Genomic DNA, 21811 nt, shown 5'->3' with positions numbered 1-21811 from the left:
CTCCCAATCTCTTTTACAAAAGCAAATCAAGAATTCTGCTCAAGGATTACCAGGATTAAGGAGGAAACAGACATAGCTCTCCTTGGACAATGTCTTAAATTGCAGCCTCTCAGTCTGGCAACCTTCAGCATGCAAACATGCAACAACTGCATCCTGTCGCGACACTGTCCTTAACACCGGTTTATTCTCTGGAGCTAAAACATCACCTCCAGGAATGGTTGCTTTTGTGACAAATGGTATAAGGTTAACATTTGTGCCACACAACACAACTAGTGCAGCACTACAGCGTTCAATTGCATTCATTTATGACTGTTGGAACTCATTTAGTGAAACAACTCAGTTACGCTTCAGAAAAGAGCCTCTGCTTTACAATATTGACAGCATCACAGAGTATTGAACAATGACCCTAAGTGGGATGTGGAACAGTTTGGAAACTGCATATATTAGCCCCAACAGCATGATTGATTGCCGGACAGGTTTTCCACTGTATGCTTCAAAGAGGATGAAATGAGGGCAAATTTCAATGCAAATAACCTCTATGCGGCTGTCGCAGAAGTCCACAGAATGCTGATGCACTTGGTAGCAAAAACAAAATGAATACATTTTGCTGTCTGTTTACTGTTTTTTGGTTGCGCACTTGGGGGGGGGGGGGGGGTTTAGTTTTAAATCTACATGGGCAAAACTATGGTTGAAACCTTTGTTTTAAAGGGGGGGGGGGGGTCTCCTTAAGAGTGCTTGTAAAGCTCACTTATCCCTACTGTAACAACTGGAGTAACATCTACTCAATAAAAGCAATCAAGCGCTGACAAAACCATGTCAAAAGCAAGTACATCTCCAAACCTTCAGAGTCCCTGTCAATTGTGAGGGCATTGCTAATCCGACACGAACGATCATGGGGGATTTCTCTACCTGGGATATTTTAGGGAAGACAGAGACACACTACTGTCTTGCAGGCACACTGGCAAACGCTCCTTGCACACCAGCAACCACTGTTTTAGATCACACTTTTAACAAGGAACAAACAATTGTACAAGCAATCGATGTTCCTCTGATCCCCGCTCCACAGTCACACCTCGTTTAATCAACAGAATTGTTTTCAATGAAAACAATCTCCGGGCTGTAGAGCTACTCAGTGTCTCAGAAAGAACCACTCGGCGGGCTTCCACACTGATTTGATTGTTGCACACACAAAGGTAGCTAGACCACCGCAGCTATGGGGGATGATTGAATTATTCAGTTTGGCAGAGATTTGGCAGCAATTGTGTGGAGTGTTGCCTTGAGTGGAGTGCAACAGAAAGACAGCATCTTCTTGTTTCCTGCTCCACTGCACAGCACATGCATAAATAGCACTTGCTTAAACAGTCAGTATTGCTTCAGGATAACTTCACTTCATTCTCTGGAACATACTTGCTGCTGGGCTAATTGACCTACACCTCTCCATAGACACACTTGGCATTAAATGATCAATTTAAAGCCTTTATCATATTCATACTTTTAACACTTAAACGAGAGGCATTGCTTTTAGTAGAAGTACAAAATGCCAAAATACCACTTCCCTAAGTAAGAAGGTGCTACATTTGATATTCAGAGCATTAATGGAGCAGCAAACAGTTATTTTCTTTGTAAATGGTGTAATGGCAGATGTTACCTGCGCAGATAATGAAGTCGCTTTCCCTCAGTGTGGGTAGTTTCTCCTTGCTTTGTTTACATAGCAAGGCTGGCTGCCAGTGCTTTTAGTGCATGTTCGTGCTTGTGAGGGTGCCCCATTAGCTAGCGCATGGCCGCTACTGCGCAAGCAGCTAATAACAGCGTTGTCGCGGAGGCGTTGCAGCACCTTTGCATTGTTGACACCATTTGCTGGATTTGGTTCCACTTAGTCCCGCCCTAATGTGCTGTGATTGGCTAGAACTATTGTGTTGTCATTTGCAGATTGTTTCGCGGTAGCCATGTGCTTTCCTATGCTGTGACAAGAGTGTGTGAATGAATCATTAAATTACATTTTACTCATTAAGCTGCTGGCTAGTTAGCTAGCTAATTTTCTAATTCCACTTTCATGCTAAAAATATTACAGAAATTGAACACACATACCAGATGTTGCCTCTGCCAGATATATCCTCAATTAAAGGCAAACAACCTACTTGGTTAACTTTAGGAACAGATCATGGTTTAGGTTAAAATAAACCCTTTCTGGCAGAAAGCCTTGAGGGCAAACTTCCTCCGTGAGCAAAAAGGAGCCCGGTACTCTTGCCAAATGTACTAGCCACTCACAGTACACTAGTGAGGGACTTGGCAGAACACTCTCTGGGAATAATTCAACGCCCGCGAGTCATGTTGAGTTGTTCAGAAGCAATAGAAATGCTCCCAAGCTTGTATTTAGGACTTTTAGGTAATGTAAATATAAAACATTCAATGAAATAAGGACCATTTACTTTGACAAGTTAATTTCTGTAATTTCAGAGTTCAAAGAGCATGACTCTCTCAAAATTAAAAATGACTCCTAGGAGAAGGAGACAAGCTACCTCTTGCTGCCCAATATGAATCAACATACCACAACCTGAGGGACAGTGAAGGGCCTAGACACACACACATAACACAGTGTGATGGGATCTGTTGAAATGTAATTGGAGAGATGATTTCTGAATGAATTATTCTGTCCCTACGTACAATCCACAACATTACTGTTAAACTGGAGATATGATATAGCTGCTGTAGCTCACCCCTTCATCCTTCCCTAAGCATAAACCATTCCTCAGCACACACGCTAAACATGCATAGGATATACTATCAATGTAGTAATAATGTTCATATTACTATTCATATTTTGTGATGGTGTATTGTCCAAATATTTAGACAAATTGTATTTTGATTCTTTGGGGACATTGTTATTGAAATGTCCCTGCCAATAAAGCCTCTTTGAATTTGAATGTTTCTGATGTCACCACTGAAAAACACCCTGATGTGTTAGGATTTGATGAATGCGTGAGTGGCTGCCAAAATCATCAAATTCATGACTTATCCAAACTGATCTTCAATTACTGATTTAATTTCAAGTTTAGAAAAATGTTGTAAATTATCCTTAGTGGTGCTCAGGTTGCTCAGTGCACGCTGCTTTTAAAAGGTTAGCTGAGACGCCAACTGCTGCAATCTGTAGTCTTGAATCGTCATTCTATACCATCTGCAGCAGATGACTGTGATCTCGGCGGACAATGTTAGTTTGTAAAATCAATGTAATGAGAAGAGAAAAAAACTGGGTTTTGCCATCTTGATAGCAATGTTATCCGCAGAGTAACAAATAGGTCTGGTTTTTTGTTACATTTATCAGAGGGGAAGAATTGATAATGGGGGGGGGGGGGGGTACTGATTGTACTGATTGCATTCTCAAGGTTGTGGAAGGTTACTGGGCTTTTACCACTTCTATTTTTCTTTATATGTAGATTCAGATTCATCTTCAAAAATATTACTCATAACTGATCATGAACATGTATTCTTGATAATTGCAGTGCATTTAAAGATTTTATATAACAGGAAGCTACTGTCTGACAAGCTTTACTAGAAAAAGGCCGGTAGCATGTGAATGGTAAAAAAAAAAGTCGAAAACAATAAAAAATACAATTCATGAAGAACATATGGATAGCCTCACCACCGCAGCACAATGAATTGCTTTGTGTGTCTGTGCAAGCTCTTCTGGGTGGGTCTGTATATGTTTCTCCATCTGCAGACATATTGCATTAAATGTAATCAAACATAATACATATAACTAGCTTCCTGGCCTGTTAGACGACATTGAATACTGCGTCTTCCCAAATCATGAATCAATATGTCATGAAGCAACTCTGGAATTACTTCCCTCAGTCACATAATGTAATACAACCATGGGCCAACCTTTAAAAGTCCTTTTACAGATGGTAAAAACACCGTGAATGCACTTAATGTGAGCCGACTAAAATCACAAGCGCATGCTGAGACCCGTAACAACTGCACATTTCTGTGAGTACAGAGGAGCAACAACAAAATGGTCCAAGGACAAAGATATTGTCTGTTATAAACTAGAACAGCAACTCCTGCTTCCACTAAATCTTTTTCTTTCCTCTTTCTCACCTTTGGCTTTGCACTCTGAAGCAGAAGAAGAATGCATTTATCGCCCACTCTATCCTCACGCACAAATGTTAAGACTCATTAATGCTGTGGCTTTGTTGTAGTTTTTTTTTTCTAAATGTATTCATGTGTCGTTTGAAAACATTTCATTGCTTAATTATGAATAACAAGAAAAGTCGAATCATAATTTATCGAGCTCAAAGAGATACAGCTACCTTATGTTCAACCCGAGCTCTGTGTTTTTCTTAAGAAAGAATGAGGCATTTAGCAGGTTTACATTTATCTATTATTAGAAGGCTGACATTTATGCACTCTCCATAAGAGAATGCTCTACTCGACTGTGCATCATTTTCTCAAATCACCAAGGACAACTTCCCCGAGGGAACTGATTATCTCTTTCTCAGTGTTGAAATATGAGGTAACTTTGATAAGCAATTAAACATGTTTCTGTTGTCTCCTCTCTTGCTTTGTTTTATGCCTTTCAAGTCTGTATTTCTGGATCAAATCCGCATAAACACTGCATAACACAATGTTAGAGCAGCGGTTATTGCACCCTCCAGCATCAATCTTCCTCTCAGATGTGTAAAACCCTGTGTTTGTGTACTACTGTACATCATAATAGCGGGGTTATCATTATCAAATGATCATTATCAGCTCTCATGGAGGAGAAACAGAAAAAAAAAATGGTGTTCCAAAAAAAGCTTTTCTTCTGCTGTTTTCTGTCTGTGCACTTCAAAGGATGTGCTCTAACCAAATTTCCATAACTTTTTTATTTGTAATCTGTTCCTAATGAGAGATGTATAACCATTTCTCCATCTCAGTCTCCTAGTTAAGTGCGTTGCAAAATGTAGAAGAAAAGGAGGAATGGGCAGTTTTTCTCATGCTGAAATGGGCCAATTAATGGTGTCCAAACCAACACAGCTGCACATACGTCTACAGGCCACAGCCTCTTTGACATATACTATATGCTCCTGGCTAACTGTGTATGAGAAAAACAAATGATTACTCTACAGTGTGTTGTATCTCATTTTAGTCTTACTGTTATCATAAAGCAGATACAGTAAAATGTGCAGAAAACTGAACTGACTGAAGGCAATCTCAAGGCAATGAATAAGAAGAGTCGTCAAAATATGCAATACAATGCAAAAGACTTTAATAAATTTCAGAAGCGCACACATACATAAACAAAACATTTACAGTTTTCTCCACACTGGCAAATCAAATTCAATTACAAAGATCATGTAGGGTGCATATTGTACTTCACATTGAATAAAAGTGAGGTTGTCTGTCTCCCTTACAAGGACAAAAGCTCTCCCCATGTATGAGTATTTTTTTTTTTCTTTTCCCAAAAGATCAGGCAAATCTAATCATTACACAGTGCTAGGATGCTATGTATATTTCATACTGTGGCTCCTACGCAGTAGTGAATACATTTGATACCATAATTACATGAATATACCTCCTTCAACAAGAACAACTTGCCTCAAAAAGAGGCAACTCGCATAAAATTAAAAGCTTTAAAATAGACATAGTCTGTAGAACCATGACATGTTCAGTCCGGAACAAAATTGAAAAAGGCAGTCCGTGCAGTAATTAAATTGAACTATATGTAGTCTCTCACAAGAGGGGAAACAGCCTCTGGTGCAGTCCATCTGTACATTTCCAATTGAATACACAGGCTATGTCTATTTTAATGACTCTAATTCTATGGTTATATGTATGTGCTGTAGGTGTATTTTATGCCTTACCTATCAAAGCAGTCTTTAGCTTACCAATTAACAGGACTATTGAACAACAATGCTGCTAACCCATCAAGCCATTTATTGGTGTATACTGTAGAAATTATTCTAGGCAGGACAAACTGTACCATAATGATTCTATAGGTGAAGAAACAGTGGAAGCTAAATTATGCTCCGAACAAAACGGCTCAGAAGTAGTAATAAGTGCACCATAGTGGATTTTCTGTCAAATGTTAACTTATTGCTGTTTTTAAACTGAAGCCTGCACTTCCTTTTCAGTTTGGTTATTATTCTCGTCAGAAAATGTATTTTGTCAACGTAAATAACTGCATGAAGTCAAGTCATTTTGGCCTAAGCCCAACAACTCATTTTAAAGACTGCCCGAGGATTATTCTTATTCTCACCGGTAAAATCACTTCTGAATTGAAAGCGAAACACAAAAGGTCAGGCTTAGTGGTCTTCAAATCTGCCCTACATAAACAGCTTTTGATTATAACCCCAGCAGTTAGTCCCTTGTGATTGTGGCTTAGCTCAAAGTATTAAACTTGTCCTACCATTCGTCCCACTGAAATAACAGCGCGGCGATCGGTAGCACTGTTGTAAATCACTACAAATGTGGTCGTATTGTGGGGCCACGCATATTTCCGTAATGTTAGCCACGCTCTTCGCTAACCACGCTACCAGTGGCATCAAAAGTGGGACAGAAAGAGGCCAAAGTTGACAGAAAAGGTACACTGTGATGTGGGCTCAGTACTAATGTAAGCCTACAGGTTGTAGACCTTGCAGCATAAATACACTACAAGTCATTACTTCCATGAGCGAACCCAGAGAGAGCAACGTCAAAAGACACAAAAATCAGAAAGTAAGAAAATAAAATGGCCACCAGGCAGTTTTAAAAAACAAAGCAAAGAATTGGAATCAATAAATATAAACACCATCAACTCTGTGACATACATAAATATAAACATAATTTACAGATCTACTGACTGTATTTAACACCTATTTTACAGAGTGGGTGCTGGAGAGGGACATGTTTTGGAGGAGGGGTTCAGGGCATACAGTATCGTCCTCACTGACACAGGTAAGTAATAGCATACGACTCAATAAAGCATTTTTAAACTTCCAACGGATTCACAGGTGGAGCTTTGTCAAGTTTCAGCCAGGCAACATGAAGCGTCTCTCGTTTTCTGAGATATCCCCCCCCCCCCCCGCCGCCCCTCCAAGTTCATCTTTTCTCTCGGTTGTATGAAGAGATGGGGTTTGAGGCAGTAGAGACAGTAAAGTACTTGTTTCACCTCTTCAGCTCTCTCCTTCCTTCTTTCCTCCCTCTGCCCTCTCTCTCTCTCTCTTTTCTCTCTCTTTCTCGCTTTAGGTAGTGGGAGCTAGAGATTGATTTTAATCCTGTGGGAGCGAGCTGTACCTGTGCCACAGAGTGTGCCATAGTGTGGTGGTTTCAGTGCCGTCTCCTGAAATATAGAGAGACAGACAGATATAGGGAGATTGTAGTTACAATATCATCGAGCTCTGAGCAGCCTAAGCTGTAGCCTTATCAGTGTGAGGCTACACTGAACACTGAATAAAAAATCTCCGAAGAGAGTGGAGAAGATAAAAAAAAAAGCATTCTTCAAGGCACGGCTGGCAATCAAGTCATTATCTTGTCAGGTTTCCTTGAAGAATGCTGTAAGTGTCACATGCTTGTGCATTTTCCTGTACTTATCAGAGCATGCAATCCAATTATCACTCCCAATTTGTCTTTTTGTCTCCCACCACACTAGTGCAGCACTCTTCATTCCCCCTCAAAAAAGCCATTTGGATGAATTTAGGCCCACTCTTTCTTTCGAACCCTTGCCAGTGGGTCCTCTGATATGTACAGAATATGACATTTTGTTGTTCCTAAGTTTAGCAACACATCTGCCAGTATCTGAATCAGTAAGAAATCTGACCTGATGGTGCTTACATTAGCAAGGCACAGTAATGCACATAATGCAATGACTCAACAGAAATACAACAATAATAATAAAAAAAATAAAAAATGAAAATAAAATAAAGCCACAATCAGTAGCAAAGATTTAATACTGACATCAGATTTGATTAAGAAGCCTAGTTAGCCTTTTAAAATCATGGCTTCTACCCCTGGCTATGCACCCATTATGAGTCAGCACAAGCGCTTTGTCATCAGACCATGGGTGGCTAGTGTGAAAGGCCAATACCTTCGCCCACACAAATAAATGAAGGGATGCAAATATTGTGTTCAATGCTGCCCTCGTGATGCAATCCTTTTTATAATGTGATCTGTTTTTATGAATAATATAATGAATTGCATTCTAAAGATGGCATAACTACAACACTTATGGTCTAAGGTCTAACTGCAGTGCATGTGTGTGTGTGATACTACAAAAACACCAACAGCAGCTTATCTTACATTGAGTCACAGGAGGAGTTTTGTTCAGCACTGACCCTATGTGCTCCGTGTGTCCAGAATTATGGGCCAAACAAAATAATGTATTAGCCTTTTTATGCCCTTCATATTCATGCTGATGTGTGAGATCACTCAGGCAGGGTGGTACTCATTTGATCTGCCTCCGCTAAAGCACATGCACTCACAAGAGCTCCTCATCACTGGAGGCAGATTGACCTCTAATACCATGGGGGTAGGGGTTAAAAGAAAACGATGAGATGTGTAAAAACTGAACAGAGTGGTGAGGGGAGGGAGGAGGTTCGCATTTGCGAGTACAGCTCTCGCTGAATAATGAAGCCATATGGTGACACAAATCTGTGGTCTCTGAAGTATTTTAACAAGCTTTACTCGTTATCAGCTACATCTGTAAAGTCCCTGAAAACATTTTGGTGACCTTCAACCATATACATCTCCCCCTTTGTGCCCTCCACATTGTTATTCCATGGGTAGGCTTTTTGTCTTTGCTTTATTTTCAGCTGCTTCAGGTGCGTGGGAGGGTGTGGGGCAAAGAGAGATCACTGTAAAGGCCCTAAAGCACCATCTGTCACTCTGATGAACAAAAAAGAAAAGGCGAAGACCTGCCTGTGATCTTTAGTTTTGGACTTCTGGTATTAGGTTTAGGCTCAAAGAGAGACTGAATAGCTGGCATTGACAGACCAAATGTAGCTTTTGTTTTAACAGCCACATTTGAAATAATCTCTTAAAAATCTTTTTACCTCCTCAGATAAAAGCACCAACCACACTTTTTGAAGGAGTGCTGTTTTTTAAGTGTTCTTCTTTAGACTTTAGAAAACAGAAATACTTTAAAGGAGCACAAAGATGAAATCAAGCAACAATGGAATTATAATAGCTTTGACAACCAGCTGGTCATCTATTGTCACATCACTTTGGATCCTGACAACGCGACTCTCACAAAGATAGTGCGTGGCATCAATGATAATCTTAAAGGACGGCTGCCTTTTTTCTTCTTATCAGCCTCATTCCAAACCTAATTACGGTGATTTTAATCATACTGTACTACGAGTGATTAACCCTTTAGTGCATTTAATTAACCTTTGCAGCCACCGATTCTCCTCAAGCAAAGCTTCATGCTATTTTTTTTTTTTTCATGACAGGGGCTTTAAATAAGCACACTTAAAACTGGTGGGAAATCTAATGTCTAAAGTGGGAGTCCTCACTTTTCAATTGCTCAAGGGGACAGAAAAAAAAAAAGATATATTATCAGCCTAACATCACTGATGATATGGTTGGTGAGTAGAACCAACGAGGACATTTTTTTCTTGATAATATTTAAATTCTGGGAGCATGTGGCACCAAAACATTTGAATATTAAACTGACTGAACCTGACCTCTCTTTGAGCAATGAATAAGTATACAGTCCCTTAGAAATAAACTGATTCAAACAGAGCCTGAAGATTTGGTAGGATGTTTACTAATCATATATTCATTGATTTTTAAATTATTTCGACAGAAATACTCCACTCTGATCAGCAACATAAGTGAAAATCAATTTAAGTCCATGATGCATAAAATTCATGATAGAAAATAATTCAGAATTGTAGAACACATACTGAATATTTCTGCATATTTCAGGGCAGTCATACCAGTAAGAGGGGAAAATTGTCCTGACAACTCGTCAGTGTGTCGTATAAACACATTATGAATTTAATCTTTGGTACCAAGGGCATGTAGCTGGCTTATGTATAATGTACCGTGGCAGATAGCTTTTAACCAGGATTTCAAATAAAAGGTGGATGAAGGGAATGACTATCAACTCTGTGTGGGTGTCTTCATAAATTATCCTGAGCACAATACTTCACAGGATCAACAGTCATTCTTCAAAACTATGCCATGAGGAATATTTGAATGCTTATAGATGTCACACAGAAGCGTACTGGGAGCAAAAAGACAGACATGAACCAAAGATCTGAAAACTGTGCAATATAAGGCTAGACACAAACAAAAGCAAGTACCTCATCAAACAAAATCAATTATTGATGCAATATCATGAAATTGACCCAGAATTGGATGAATGGCAGTTGGGATAATTATGATCAAAACAGTAACAAAAACGAAAGCCAATGCAACAACAACCAAACCCTAAAATAAAATCACAAAATGAAACACAAAAAAAATAAAATGGTTGAAAATGGCAACAATTTCAACTTGATGTTTGACACTGAGGGGAAATATGGATAGAGACATAACCGTATAAATAAATTGCTACCCGGTGCGCAGCCTTGATTGTGCTGGTGGTAGCAGGTCAAATATCAACTCGTACATATTGGGGATAGAATGATCTTCAGTATCCTCTCTAACACAAACTACAACACATCACAGCAGCCATTACAGCCTCTCCTATGTGAGGTAATTTAAAGAATGTAAAGCATGTGTATCTACATATGCCATTTATAACAATAATTGGGGGTCATTAAAGTAGAGCATTTATGGGCTGAATGCAACGTCTGCCTAGCAGGCTTTTTATGGACTACTGCTCCGTTGATGTTTAAGTATATTGGTCTCAAGGCTCTGCGTCACCTTGATCTCTGTGACCCCCTCCCCATGCCCCAAGAAGTGCTCAGCCTTCCCCACAGTGCTCTGCTCTGGCTGTCAACACTGAGCAAGGCCACCTCTCCTTAACTCTGATTTACATTTATTTCCCTCGCCAGCTTTTATTTATTGGGGCACTTCGCATTTGGCACATATCTCTTACGGAATCATAAGCCCTTTGCTGTACCTTGGCATTCAAATCAGCATTCTCTCACAGAAAACCTCACTGGCAAAAAGGCTGAGACAGCACCTAATAAGGAAAAAAATCCACAAAAAGTGGGAGTATTTATCAAGTTGTTTTAGGACGTTAAAATCACTTTTTTTTTTTTTTGCTATTACCGTCGCACTTTTTCCGCTGCCATTTCTTTTTTTTTTTTGATATGCCATGTTTAGACATGTCAATCAAATATATTAGCACACACCATCATTCACCCCTGACCTCAAATACATCAGTAGAAAGTTCAATCATTGCCGCCTAACCCAGGCTCTTCTAAATCAGGCTACATTGCCACCAACCACTCAGACTGAAGGTAAAATAGCTAGCCATCATAATTGCACTGCTGCCATTACTCAAGCTTTTGAATACGAAATTAACCTGTATATTTTTGTAAATGATTATGCAATTATGAGTGCTTATGAAGGAGGGTGAAAACATGAATTAATAACGCTAAAGTGACAAGTTTGCTGCATTAATTGTGACAAATTGTGTTTTATTCTTTTCATTTTTAGGTGCAAATGACATTCATGTAGACATGGTCATGGTCTGTGTGGGAAAATCCCTTGGCTCCATGCTGCCACCCTCCCGCTTTCACATCACCTACCATGGGACAGTAAGGGGAGTGTGAGTGGGGACTAGTGTGGGTGGGTTTAAAAAGGAAGTCATGAATTACCTGTCGGGTGGTGATTTGCCCCGCAGTCTTGAATCCCCCCTGACAGCTGCACTCTGAGACACTGTATGGGTCGGAGCTAGTCGATGAGCACTTGGAGAGTGAGTCACAGCCCACCACGAACGTGTTGTCCAAGGGGAGTTCCTGGATCACATGGTGTTTCTTTGGGGCCACTGGAGTCTCCGGTTTGATTTGAAATGTAGGCTGAGGGGACGCGGACTTGTAATGCTTGGCTAAATCTGGGCTGTCAGGTTTGAAGGTGGTGGGCGTTGTGGCCCAGTTGTACTTCCCCATGGTTTGCTCCTCTAACTCCACAGGGAGATCCAGTGTGCCATTAACATGCTCATGGGTGGGGTCGTCAGGCTTGGATTCATCTATGGTCACAAAGTTCAAGAGGAGGCTCTTGGGGGATCGCTTCTTTCTCTTCTTCTTCTTCTTGATCTGACGGTTGTCTTGGTTGGGTGACACCCACTCGCCACTCTGCTTGCCCTTCTGTACCACTTTGTGTCTGGGTGTCTGTCGGCAGCGCACCAAGGCAGTCACAAATATCACCAAGATGACAGTCATGGTCCCTGCTATGATTGCTATGACAACAATCACATATCCATTGGTTTGAGTTGTTACCTCACTGTCCCCTATGTTACGATCCAAGGGTGTCTCCATACTTTTTCGCAGCTGTTCTTGGATAAAGGTAGCATTTGACACAGTGTCATTGACAAACAAGTGAATAAGTGCGATAGCATTTAATGACTCAGGCTGACCCAGATCTTTGACTTTGACTACCAGCCTATGCAACCCCTGATCAGCTGCCACTATTTTCTCCTGCAGTGTTATGTTACCCGTTGTCTTGTCGATGGCAAAGAGACCTCGAGGGGAGACCCTAGATGTGATGATGATGCTGCTGATAATGCTGTACTGCAGCTCAGCATTCATACCTGTGTCATTGTCAATGGCAAACACTCTGGTGACCACAGCGCCAGGGGTGATGGTGGTTCGCACTAGGTCATATGAGTAATTGGAGGATGGGATGACGAACACAGGACGGTTGTCGTTCACATCGACTACATTGATTGTGACCTTGGCGTAGGAGGAGCTTGGAGGTTGCCCTCCATCAACTGCCTTGACCATAAATGTGTAGGAGCTTTGCTGCTCCCTATCAAAGGTGATATTGGGCTTGATCACACCGGTTTGGGGGTCGATGATGAAATTATCTTTACTGTTCAAAACGGACAGGGTTATAATCGCATTATCTCCCACATCTGCGTCCGTCACTGTGATTAAGCCCACAGTCCCATAGAGAGGCAGGTTCTCAGGCACATAAAAGTTGTACTCAGGGTGTGTGAAAGCTGGACTGTTGTCATTAAGGTCCTGGACGATTAGCCTGACAGTGACATTGCTCTGCAGGGACGTGGAGCCATTGTCCCTCGCTATGACAGTGAATGAGTACCTCTCCTGCTTCTCTCTGTCCAGTCGTTTGCCAACGGAGAGAATTCCTGACCGTCTGTCTATGTTAAACCCGTCAGGCGCATCAGGGCCAAGAGTATAAATAATCTCAGCATTAAGTCCGCTGTCTGCGTCAGTGGCGCTGATTTTTATTAACTGTGTAGAGGGGTCATTGTTCTCCGGTATGGAAAGTTGGATTTCCTGCTGGGGGAAGATGGGTGCATTGTCGTTCTCATCCTTGATTTTAATTAAAACCATAGCTGAAGTGTTCAAAGGAGGCGTCCCCCTATCCGAGGCCACTATCTTAATTGCATATTCTCGAGTCGTCTCATAATCTAGGGGGGCAGCTGTCTCTAGTAAAAATTGGTCATTAAAGACAGGCTTCAATCGAAAAGGAACATCATGGTCAGTGTAGCAAGCTACTTTACCATAAAGATCTGCATCCTTGTCAGTAACAGTGATGAGAGCTATTTTGGTGTTGAGAGGAGCATTCTCAGACAGCAGAACAGTCCCATTAACCAGGTTGATAATGTAGCGAGTGTCTATGGAGGGAACATTGTCATTAACGTCTGTTACATTAACAATCACTGTGGCTCTGGAGGGGGTGGAGCTGCCGTCACCGGCAAGGACGATGAGTTTGTGAACAGGAGTTACCTCCCTGTCCAGTGGCTGCTTCACAGTGATCAGTCCTGTAGAGCTGTCAATGGCAAAGTGACGTTTGGTTGAGGCAGAGATCTGGTTGCTGAAGGCAAAGTGGATCAGTGCATTGGAACCCAGGTCTGCGTCCGAGGCGTGAAGCTGAACAACCGATGTCCCCATGGGGGCATTCTCTGGCACTGTGACCTCCACATCACTGTCCTTGAAGACGGGGCGGTTGTCATTGACATCGGAAATGGTGACTTGGAGGATGGCGGTGCTGGACTTGGGTGGGTTGCCACCATCCTCTACCTTTATCTTCATCACAAAGGTGTCCTTCTGCTCGCGATCCAGGTTGTGCTGAACGATAAGCTGCGGCCACTTGTCCCCTTCAGGAGTCTCTATGATGTCTAAGCCAAACTCGCTGACACTCTGCAAAGACAAGACAACATTTTGTGTTACGCTTTTTCTGATTAGTACTCGTAATATTCAAATGTGAACCCCACTTCCAAAATTGTACCCACATTTTCACTTTGTTAATGGCAAAGAAAGGTAAGGATCACAATAGTGATGTATAATATATTCTGAGCTATTCTTCCTCCTGCTTTTTTGTTTATAAATTATACATTTGTCAATTGTCTTAGAAAGCCAAACAGCTTGTCGAGGTATTTTCTTAGGTTTCTCAGGTTCGTTTGTAACCCTTGTTGGGATCAGGCTTTTAGGCAGTGATGAATGTCAAGAGCAAATTAAATGGCCCAGCACGTTTTTCAACAAGGCAGCTGCTTCTTGGCTCCGCATTACTCATCTCAGTACGGCACCCGTTAATCAAAAGCCTTTTCAAACACGCTAATCATCAGATTGTTTTACTAATTTCCCCCCTACACTGTACAATACTTGCCCCAGAAACGTAGAAATTGTCAGATTATTCATATTTTTTACAAATGTGACCAACCATTGCAGTAAATCAAGTCCCTCCACCTCTCCTTGCAACTACAGCTTGAAGGGATTCATTTACCTCTTCAGCTTTCTTTCCTGTTTTTTTCACCCTACTTTCCTATCTTGTGTCAAGTTAGAATAGAGCAGGCAGCCTTGCAGAATTTTATTTCATAATGGGAGAGAGAACGCTGGAAATGGAGACAAAACAGTGAGCTCCCATTTTAAATACACTGCAAGACCAGATCACCACAGATTAAGAGAAGGGAGTGAAAAACCCTGCATATTAGAAAGGCTTTTTGCTCAAGAAGGGCTAAATCTAGGCAAAAGTAAAGCCGGAGGAAATTGAAAACAAATGCATAAGTAATCCCCATGAGAAACCGGAGGAACTGGCACCGGCTGTTAAGAGTAATTGCCTTCCTCCCAAAAAACCAGCACTAATATTTACAATTTCAGATGGGGTATGGTATGGATCCATAAATGTTTTCAAATTAGACAAGAGAGGAAGGAAAGGAAGGGCGAAAGAGGGATACAAGTGACAGAAAAGGAGAGAAAGAGAGAGCAGGGGGAGGAAATAAGAAGATCAAGCCCATGAATGAGCTGCATGCACATTATGAAACAAAGAAGCCCTTTGAAGCTCTTTCAGTCAAAAGTAGTTTCATGGTAAAACAAGAAAAAGCATCCTCTTTAAAGAGATAAGCTTCATGCTGCACATAATGTTGGAAGAGATTACTCTGTCTAGGCACAGCTATCAAATGAGATTAAGATATATACATTCTCCTCGTTCAAGGAAATAACATTTCAACCAAATTGTGAGTCGTCAGTAGATTTTAAAATCTAGAACCGTCCTCGTGCCAGCGTAGTGTTGTAGCCGACACTTGGAAACGTGCCGCTGCAGCACGTAAATTATGTACTTTAAAAAAGTGCTTGCCAAGGGAATGTTGTCAACATATCAGTGATTGACAGAACTACTTAAACCAGCCAACACTGCAGCAATGATCTTTCAGACCTTATTTTGTGATCCTTCTGGCAAGCAAGAGTCATTTAGGGATAAGCAGTATATACAATATGTGTGGAAATCTAGTGAAACTGTTTTATGGAGGAACTGTGCTGAATCTTCATCGCTTTGCAGAACTATTTCTGCCATCACCGAAAGGTCCAAGGCAACATTCTGGGGGCTCCATTGCTAAGCACTACTCTATCCACGCAGAGCTCCTCAATCCCCAGTTGTTTGAATAGTTCACACATTCGGCACAGTATCTGAGTATCTGCTGCACTGATATTTGGCAAAGCCGGATTTAATAGTAGGATGTTGAGTTAGAATGTGTCAAAGGGAATGCTGCACAATGATTTATGAGCCAGCATTTCCTCTATGCTTTTGGTCTTGGTTTCACACAATTTTACAACTGACAAGACGGCACTCAGCGCATTTCAATAAGTTGAAGGGAGCTATCTTTCAGGCTGTGCATCCTCCTGAATGCAGAATCAGCCTGGTGGATTGTGATAAGATCTAGGGCAAGCTAAGAAAAGGCCAAATACTAGCATGAATCACTCACTGGAAACCCTAAGGCTGAGCGAGAGAGACGAAGCGCTCTAAACGGCTAAGTATGACCATTATACCGTATTCTCTTCCAACACACATGTACTGTACAGGTACATGTGTTCTTGAACTTTGATGACTTGCCATTCATTCCCAATTACTGGTCTTGGCAGCGATCAGAGAGGGATCATGGCACTCTATATGTGGTATGTGCGTGGTACACAATCTATTCACAGATGGCTAATTTAAATGAAAAAGGGACACTGACAGAAGCAGCGGTGGCTGATGATGAGGGAAGGATGACTCCGAACCCCGTTTTGCAGACAGCGCCTGATCAGTGGATGCATCTTTCAGTCAAGTTGATGACCTTATTAAAACTAAGAGGAGACTGAGATCGGGCTGTGAATATATCAGGAGGACTCTAGTCACGGTGATGCTCATGGATAGGGCTAACTGGGGAGGGCTATTCATCACAAGCTATAGCACCTCTTTATAATGCTGATAGAGACTCACTCTCTCTCAGTCTCTCGCTCTCATTCCTCCCTCATTCTTTCTCTCCATCCCTCATCCACTTTTGCCCCTGGCCATGATCTCATGCATATAATTAAGACAAAAGAAGCTAGGAATTGTTTGTCGCTTTTTGTCAACCCTTAGAAGAGGATAATGTGTCAAAATAGGATGCTAATGAAAACTGGAAGAGCTTGACAGTGAGCTCTCGGCCCAAAAACCCTATTCCCTGCCTATAGGCAGTATGCAATGCATTAATCAAATTTTTCTTGCTACTTGGGAAGGGCGCTTGAATACATTTTGCATCTTCAAATGCAAAGTTAGCATCAGTTTAGGAATAAAATTATTCAAGCCCAGGCTTGGAGTGCCAGCGAAAAGACCACTCCATTCACTCAAAAATATATTTCTGAAAAAAATGATGCAAGGGAAATGCTAGGTAGGTGACAACAGGTTAAAGCTAAAAGCCGTCCAGACTGCCCAACTGAAATGTGGACAGCCACTTCATCATCCACTTCATCAGTAGAACATGGCTCAACATGAAATTACTGGAACACGACGCCCACCTTAAATATGTCTGAAGATGCTGACATAGATGGAACTTGGATTATTGTAGTGGGTGATTCTGGCAACTCATAAACCAATGAAATAAGGATAGAGGCCAATGTTTGTGAACAGTCGAAGTCCCATGCAACATCAAGAGCAGAATCTCCTTTGGTCTTTGGTATGTTTCCGTGTTGGCCTCTGAGTTATCCTGTGAATACATAAAGTGATCTAATCTGCTTTCATGGGAGATCCTCCTCCATCCATGCATGTGATTGGTAACTCTGACCTTGACCATTTCTTGGGACACCTTCTCTGCCGTTCTGGTGACGTAGACCACCACTACACAGACGGCAGAGTTTCATTCAAAGGGTAATTACACCATTATGTGCAATGCCGGACCACTGTGTGCGATGAAATTACCCGTTGTCCCTCTTAACTTTGGAAAAGGACAAAGTTGTACAAAAAGAGGCTACCACGTTTCTCTCATTCTTTCTGTATGTTGACAATTCAGGCATGCTACATATGTGGAGTGGTGGACCAGAGTATGGCTCACTGTGCTACACAATGGTAGCAATTTCAGCACCGTGCCTCGCACAACACAAGGAAACTGGGCAAACTATCGTTGTGAGGGAGCTTCTGAGACAAATCTCACAGGACCATACAAAGATAGTCCTAGGGTGGCTTAGCGGCCAAGAGCTATTCTAGGAAATGCTTGCACATTCCTTCCCCACTAAACCCTCGGCTTTCTACTGCACTTCTGAAATAAAAGATACCAAAGGTTGAACATGTTCCTGGCTCCTTTAAAGATGTTCCCTGTGTTTTACTCATATGGAACCTGGAACACAAGGAAATTAATCTCGAGTACAATGAGAATATAATGAGAAGAACTGAATCAGGGACACAGTGCCGAGGTCGCTCTAAGAACAATTCCCTGCATAAGATAATACAACCACAGTCTAGGCGAGGGTTTTAGAAAGCTTTATATTGTGAAAAGGGCAAAGAAAATGATTGCAGATGATCATCATAATGAGCAGGACATTTGGTTGGTGATTTTCCAGGCATGAACAATTCACGACATTGCGCTGGAGAGGCCTTGGCAGTGGGACTAAAAATGTAAATTGGTATTCGAGGCAGACACGGAGAGAAACGATTCTGTTCATTCCAACCCAGTGTTAACTTCATGTGAGACTCCAAGATGGACATGTCATTTCTGTTTTGCACCGTGCTCTCAAAATCCACGAACCTTTCTTTATTTATTATGTTTAGGGTTTCCTCCAGAGTACTTGCATCTCCCTCTTTAATTACACTTTATTTGTAAGAGCTCATGTCATCTCCAATATCCATCTATCCACAAAGCACAGAGTGTTGTCTAGACTGCAAATGAAGCGTCCATGATATCATCCTACATTTCTGGATTTAAGGCTGACTCCATTAGGCAACATAGAAAATTGCACTGCGGTTTAATAAAGCATCAATTAGATGATGAAGAATTGTTTTCCCTTGTTCTGCATGAGACACCTATTAACATAATACAGTATTCTCCTTCTCACATATCTACTTAGTTCAGCACATGTAACCTGTTGTTGGAAATTGGACATGCAATATATGCTTTGTGTGCACTTTCTAATGCGTGTTCTCAGATATTACTGTACATGGTGAAAACATCCCCTTCTTTATAGCCTTCTCTCATTATGAAATAATGCATATGGAAATATTAATGGCTGGTATAAAATATTGTAGGCCTTATGACATATTCTACTTTATGAAAAAATAGGTCCAATATTCAAAGCGTCAAAATGAATTTCCTACTTGGAAATAGACTACAGCACTACACAAGCAATATAGCAGGTGTACAGGAGAAGCTGTACTGCAGAATCTGAATCATATTACATGCAAAACATATGATAAGAAAAATCTGAAGACAGTAAATATTGGAAGGACTTAATGATTACAAATAGTCACCCAATCAGACCCCTGGCGTGCTGCAGGCATAGCAGTGTGTCAGAATCCTTCAATAAAATGTGTGCAGATTGCTATTCTGCTTGCCTTCCATAGCTATTTGAAAAGACAATTAATTTCATACTTTCTCACCCGTTTTATCTATTTGTAATTGTTTCTCCAAGACATATTGCTACAATGGTCCTTGGTTTATCAAAAGTAATTGTTCTGTGCTTGGATTTCTAAAATGCCTAAAAGCGTTTTATTCTATTAAGTCCATAAAGCAAACCAGTAACTTTGTACTGTACCAATAACATGAGGCTCCAGGCCTGTATCATTCACTATCAATATCGTTCACTCATTCACTATTGAATTCAATTAACATGAAGATTTTGAGATACAGTAACATCTACTTAAGTTAGAAATTGCGCTTCGGGTACTTGGGTGTTTATAATTTTGTACTATCCAATTACAGCTGAGAATTCAGTAAATATCCAATACAACAGGGATGTATGGGAGTCATGACTGGAATGTACTGTGGCAGTCCTGGTGTTAAATAAACAGAATCAATATTCATAAATGAACCAAATGGGCCTTCAGAAATTGACTTTATACGAACACAAAACAGTGTGATTTAAACAATTGTTTTCTTTTATAGAAATCCCACCTCGATTAATACTTATTTTGTCAAAATTAAGATAACTAAGGCCACCCTGAAACACAACAAATACCTATTAATTGTCACTTTCTCTATGTGAGAGATGAAATAGGGGTGAGCCTCACCTTGACCAGTTCATAATGTTGGATTCCATTGATTCCTACATCAGGGTCAAATGCTGAGGGCACTGGGTATCGAGTGTTGATGGCTGTGTTCTCCGGGATGGAGATGTTTATTACAGTGGACTGGAAAAGGGGCGCGTTGTCGTTTACATCCTCGATCAGGAAGCGGATCTTTACCAGTCGGAAGATCTCATCTGGCAGCACGGCCACCTCGATCTCATAGAAGCAGCGTTTCTCAGCGAAGACCCCTGAGCACAGCTTCTCCCGGTCGATTCTGTGATTGGTGGTAAAGATCTCCCCTGTGTTGGCCTCCACCCTCACCAAAGGCACGTCACCTGTCTTGTACACAGGCTTGAACTGCAGCGGTGAGGACAACCTGATGTTGGGGTCCAGGTTGAGGTCCAGGTCCTTGCGCAGGTTCCCGATGCGGACGTTCTCTGGCTGCTCCTCCTTCACCGTGTAGTCCCTCTCCTGGGCCTGACATGGCAAGACCACACAGGCGAGCAAGACCACCAGCACATGAGCCTGACTTCCTAAGTCCATACTCAAGACTGGATGGGAGCTTCACTTGAACAGCAGCAATTCTGCCAAAAGAGAGGTGAGACAGAGAGAGAGAGAAAAAAGAAGAGCGAAAGACAGAACATACAATGTCAGTGCACAAAACGACATGGCATTCAAGTTCTGCTGTAATTATTACTATTTCCCCCTCACGGAGAGTTTTCAACTTGACCTGTTCATCCTAACTAGTTATGACACATCCTTTGTATGTCTTTCAGAGCAAATTAACGACGGTTTTACACAATTAACCTTTGATGACATCCATTGAGCAAGGAGACACGTAAAGGTTAGTAGTTCACATATTCCATCAATCCATTTCATCGCTGTAATGAACCATTTCATATTTTTATTGAGAAGCATGAAAGTGGTGGAGTCCAGTGTTGTGATAAAATTCTTTGCTTTTGAAAGCTTGCTCACGAACTACGTGCATGAAAAAAATGTGATGAAGAGAAAAACTTAACTCGTATCCAAGTCAATGTCAGTCATTATGGTGCAGCGGTGTCTTCATAAACTGCACCCCACATCCAGACTTATTTGGAGGCAGCCGAACTGAGCCTTGAGTATCAGTGCACACACACACACACACACACACACACACGCAATAGTACCGCTTGACAGCAGCTATTAATGGAAAACCTCATTTGCTCCGAATGCAAACAATTGAGCTCTCAAATATTTCATGAACGCCCATGTGTGTAAACATACGCAGAATGATAAGAGCGCAGTTTAGAGTATCTGCTGTGGAAGGAGACAACAATGTGTTATTTACTGCGGGTGCCGGCATCAGTCAAATTTGTAAAATTGAATCATAACTTAATTACATCCTGACGAATGGTTTTTCCAACATCAACTGTGAACAGCTTTCAGTTTACTTTTTGTGCTGAGTGATGCCTAAGATGAAATTGTTTACCATCACTGAACAGTAGTCATTAATAGATCTACTTGTCTTCGGTTGCCACTGTATTTCATGCTGTTGTTCTACAAAATCTTGAACTGTTTTATATGTGCAAATGCTTGCCAAAGGGCAAGAACCCCACTTGCCAACAACCCAAGTAGGTCATTGGAAGATGATGAAGGAGTCATACTCTGCAATGCCTTCCTGCCAGTATATACTAGTATGAAATATTGACTACCTTCCACCAGTTAGCGGCATATTTAGTAAGTTATTAGGGGACTCACTTCATGCAGTGTGCTAGCTCACATT

The 21811-nt window shown here is 41.3% G+C and overlaps 1 protein-coding gene across 3 annotated transcripts in view; it reads right to left on the bottom strand.

Moving 5' to 3' along the window:
* The window catches only part of pcdh11 (protocadherin 11), a 123668-nt gene that overhangs the window by 96671 nt on the left and 5186 nt on the right, over positions 1–21811 (bottom strand). For 2 of the 3 annotated variants that reach the window (XM_031862749.1, XM_031862750.1), the window contains exons 2-3: positions 20053–20633; positions 11733–14240 (exon numbers count right to left, since the gene is read on the bottom strand). In XM_031862749.1, coding sequence (XP_031718609.1) covers positions 11733–14240; positions 20053–20592 — 3048 coding nt within the window. In that variant the 5' untranslated portion in view covers positions 20593–20633. Of the gene's footprint in view, positions 1–5226; positions 7301–11732; positions 14241–20052; positions 20634–21811 lie in introns of those variants that run through there. The other variant, XM_031862751.1, reaches the window with a different exon arrangement.

Source organism: Anarrhichthys ocellatus, unplaced genomic scaffold (assembly GCF_004355925.1).
Source record: "Anarrhichthys ocellatus isolate YVR2014 unplaced genomic scaffold, GSC_Weel_1.0 scaffold27, whole genome shotgun sequence".
NCBI classification, from domain to species: domain Eukaryota; kingdom Metazoa; phylum Chordata; class Actinopteri; order Perciformes; family Anarhichadidae; genus Anarrhichthys; species Anarrhichthys ocellatus.
This window is presented reverse-complemented; position numbering and strand designations above follow the sequence as displayed.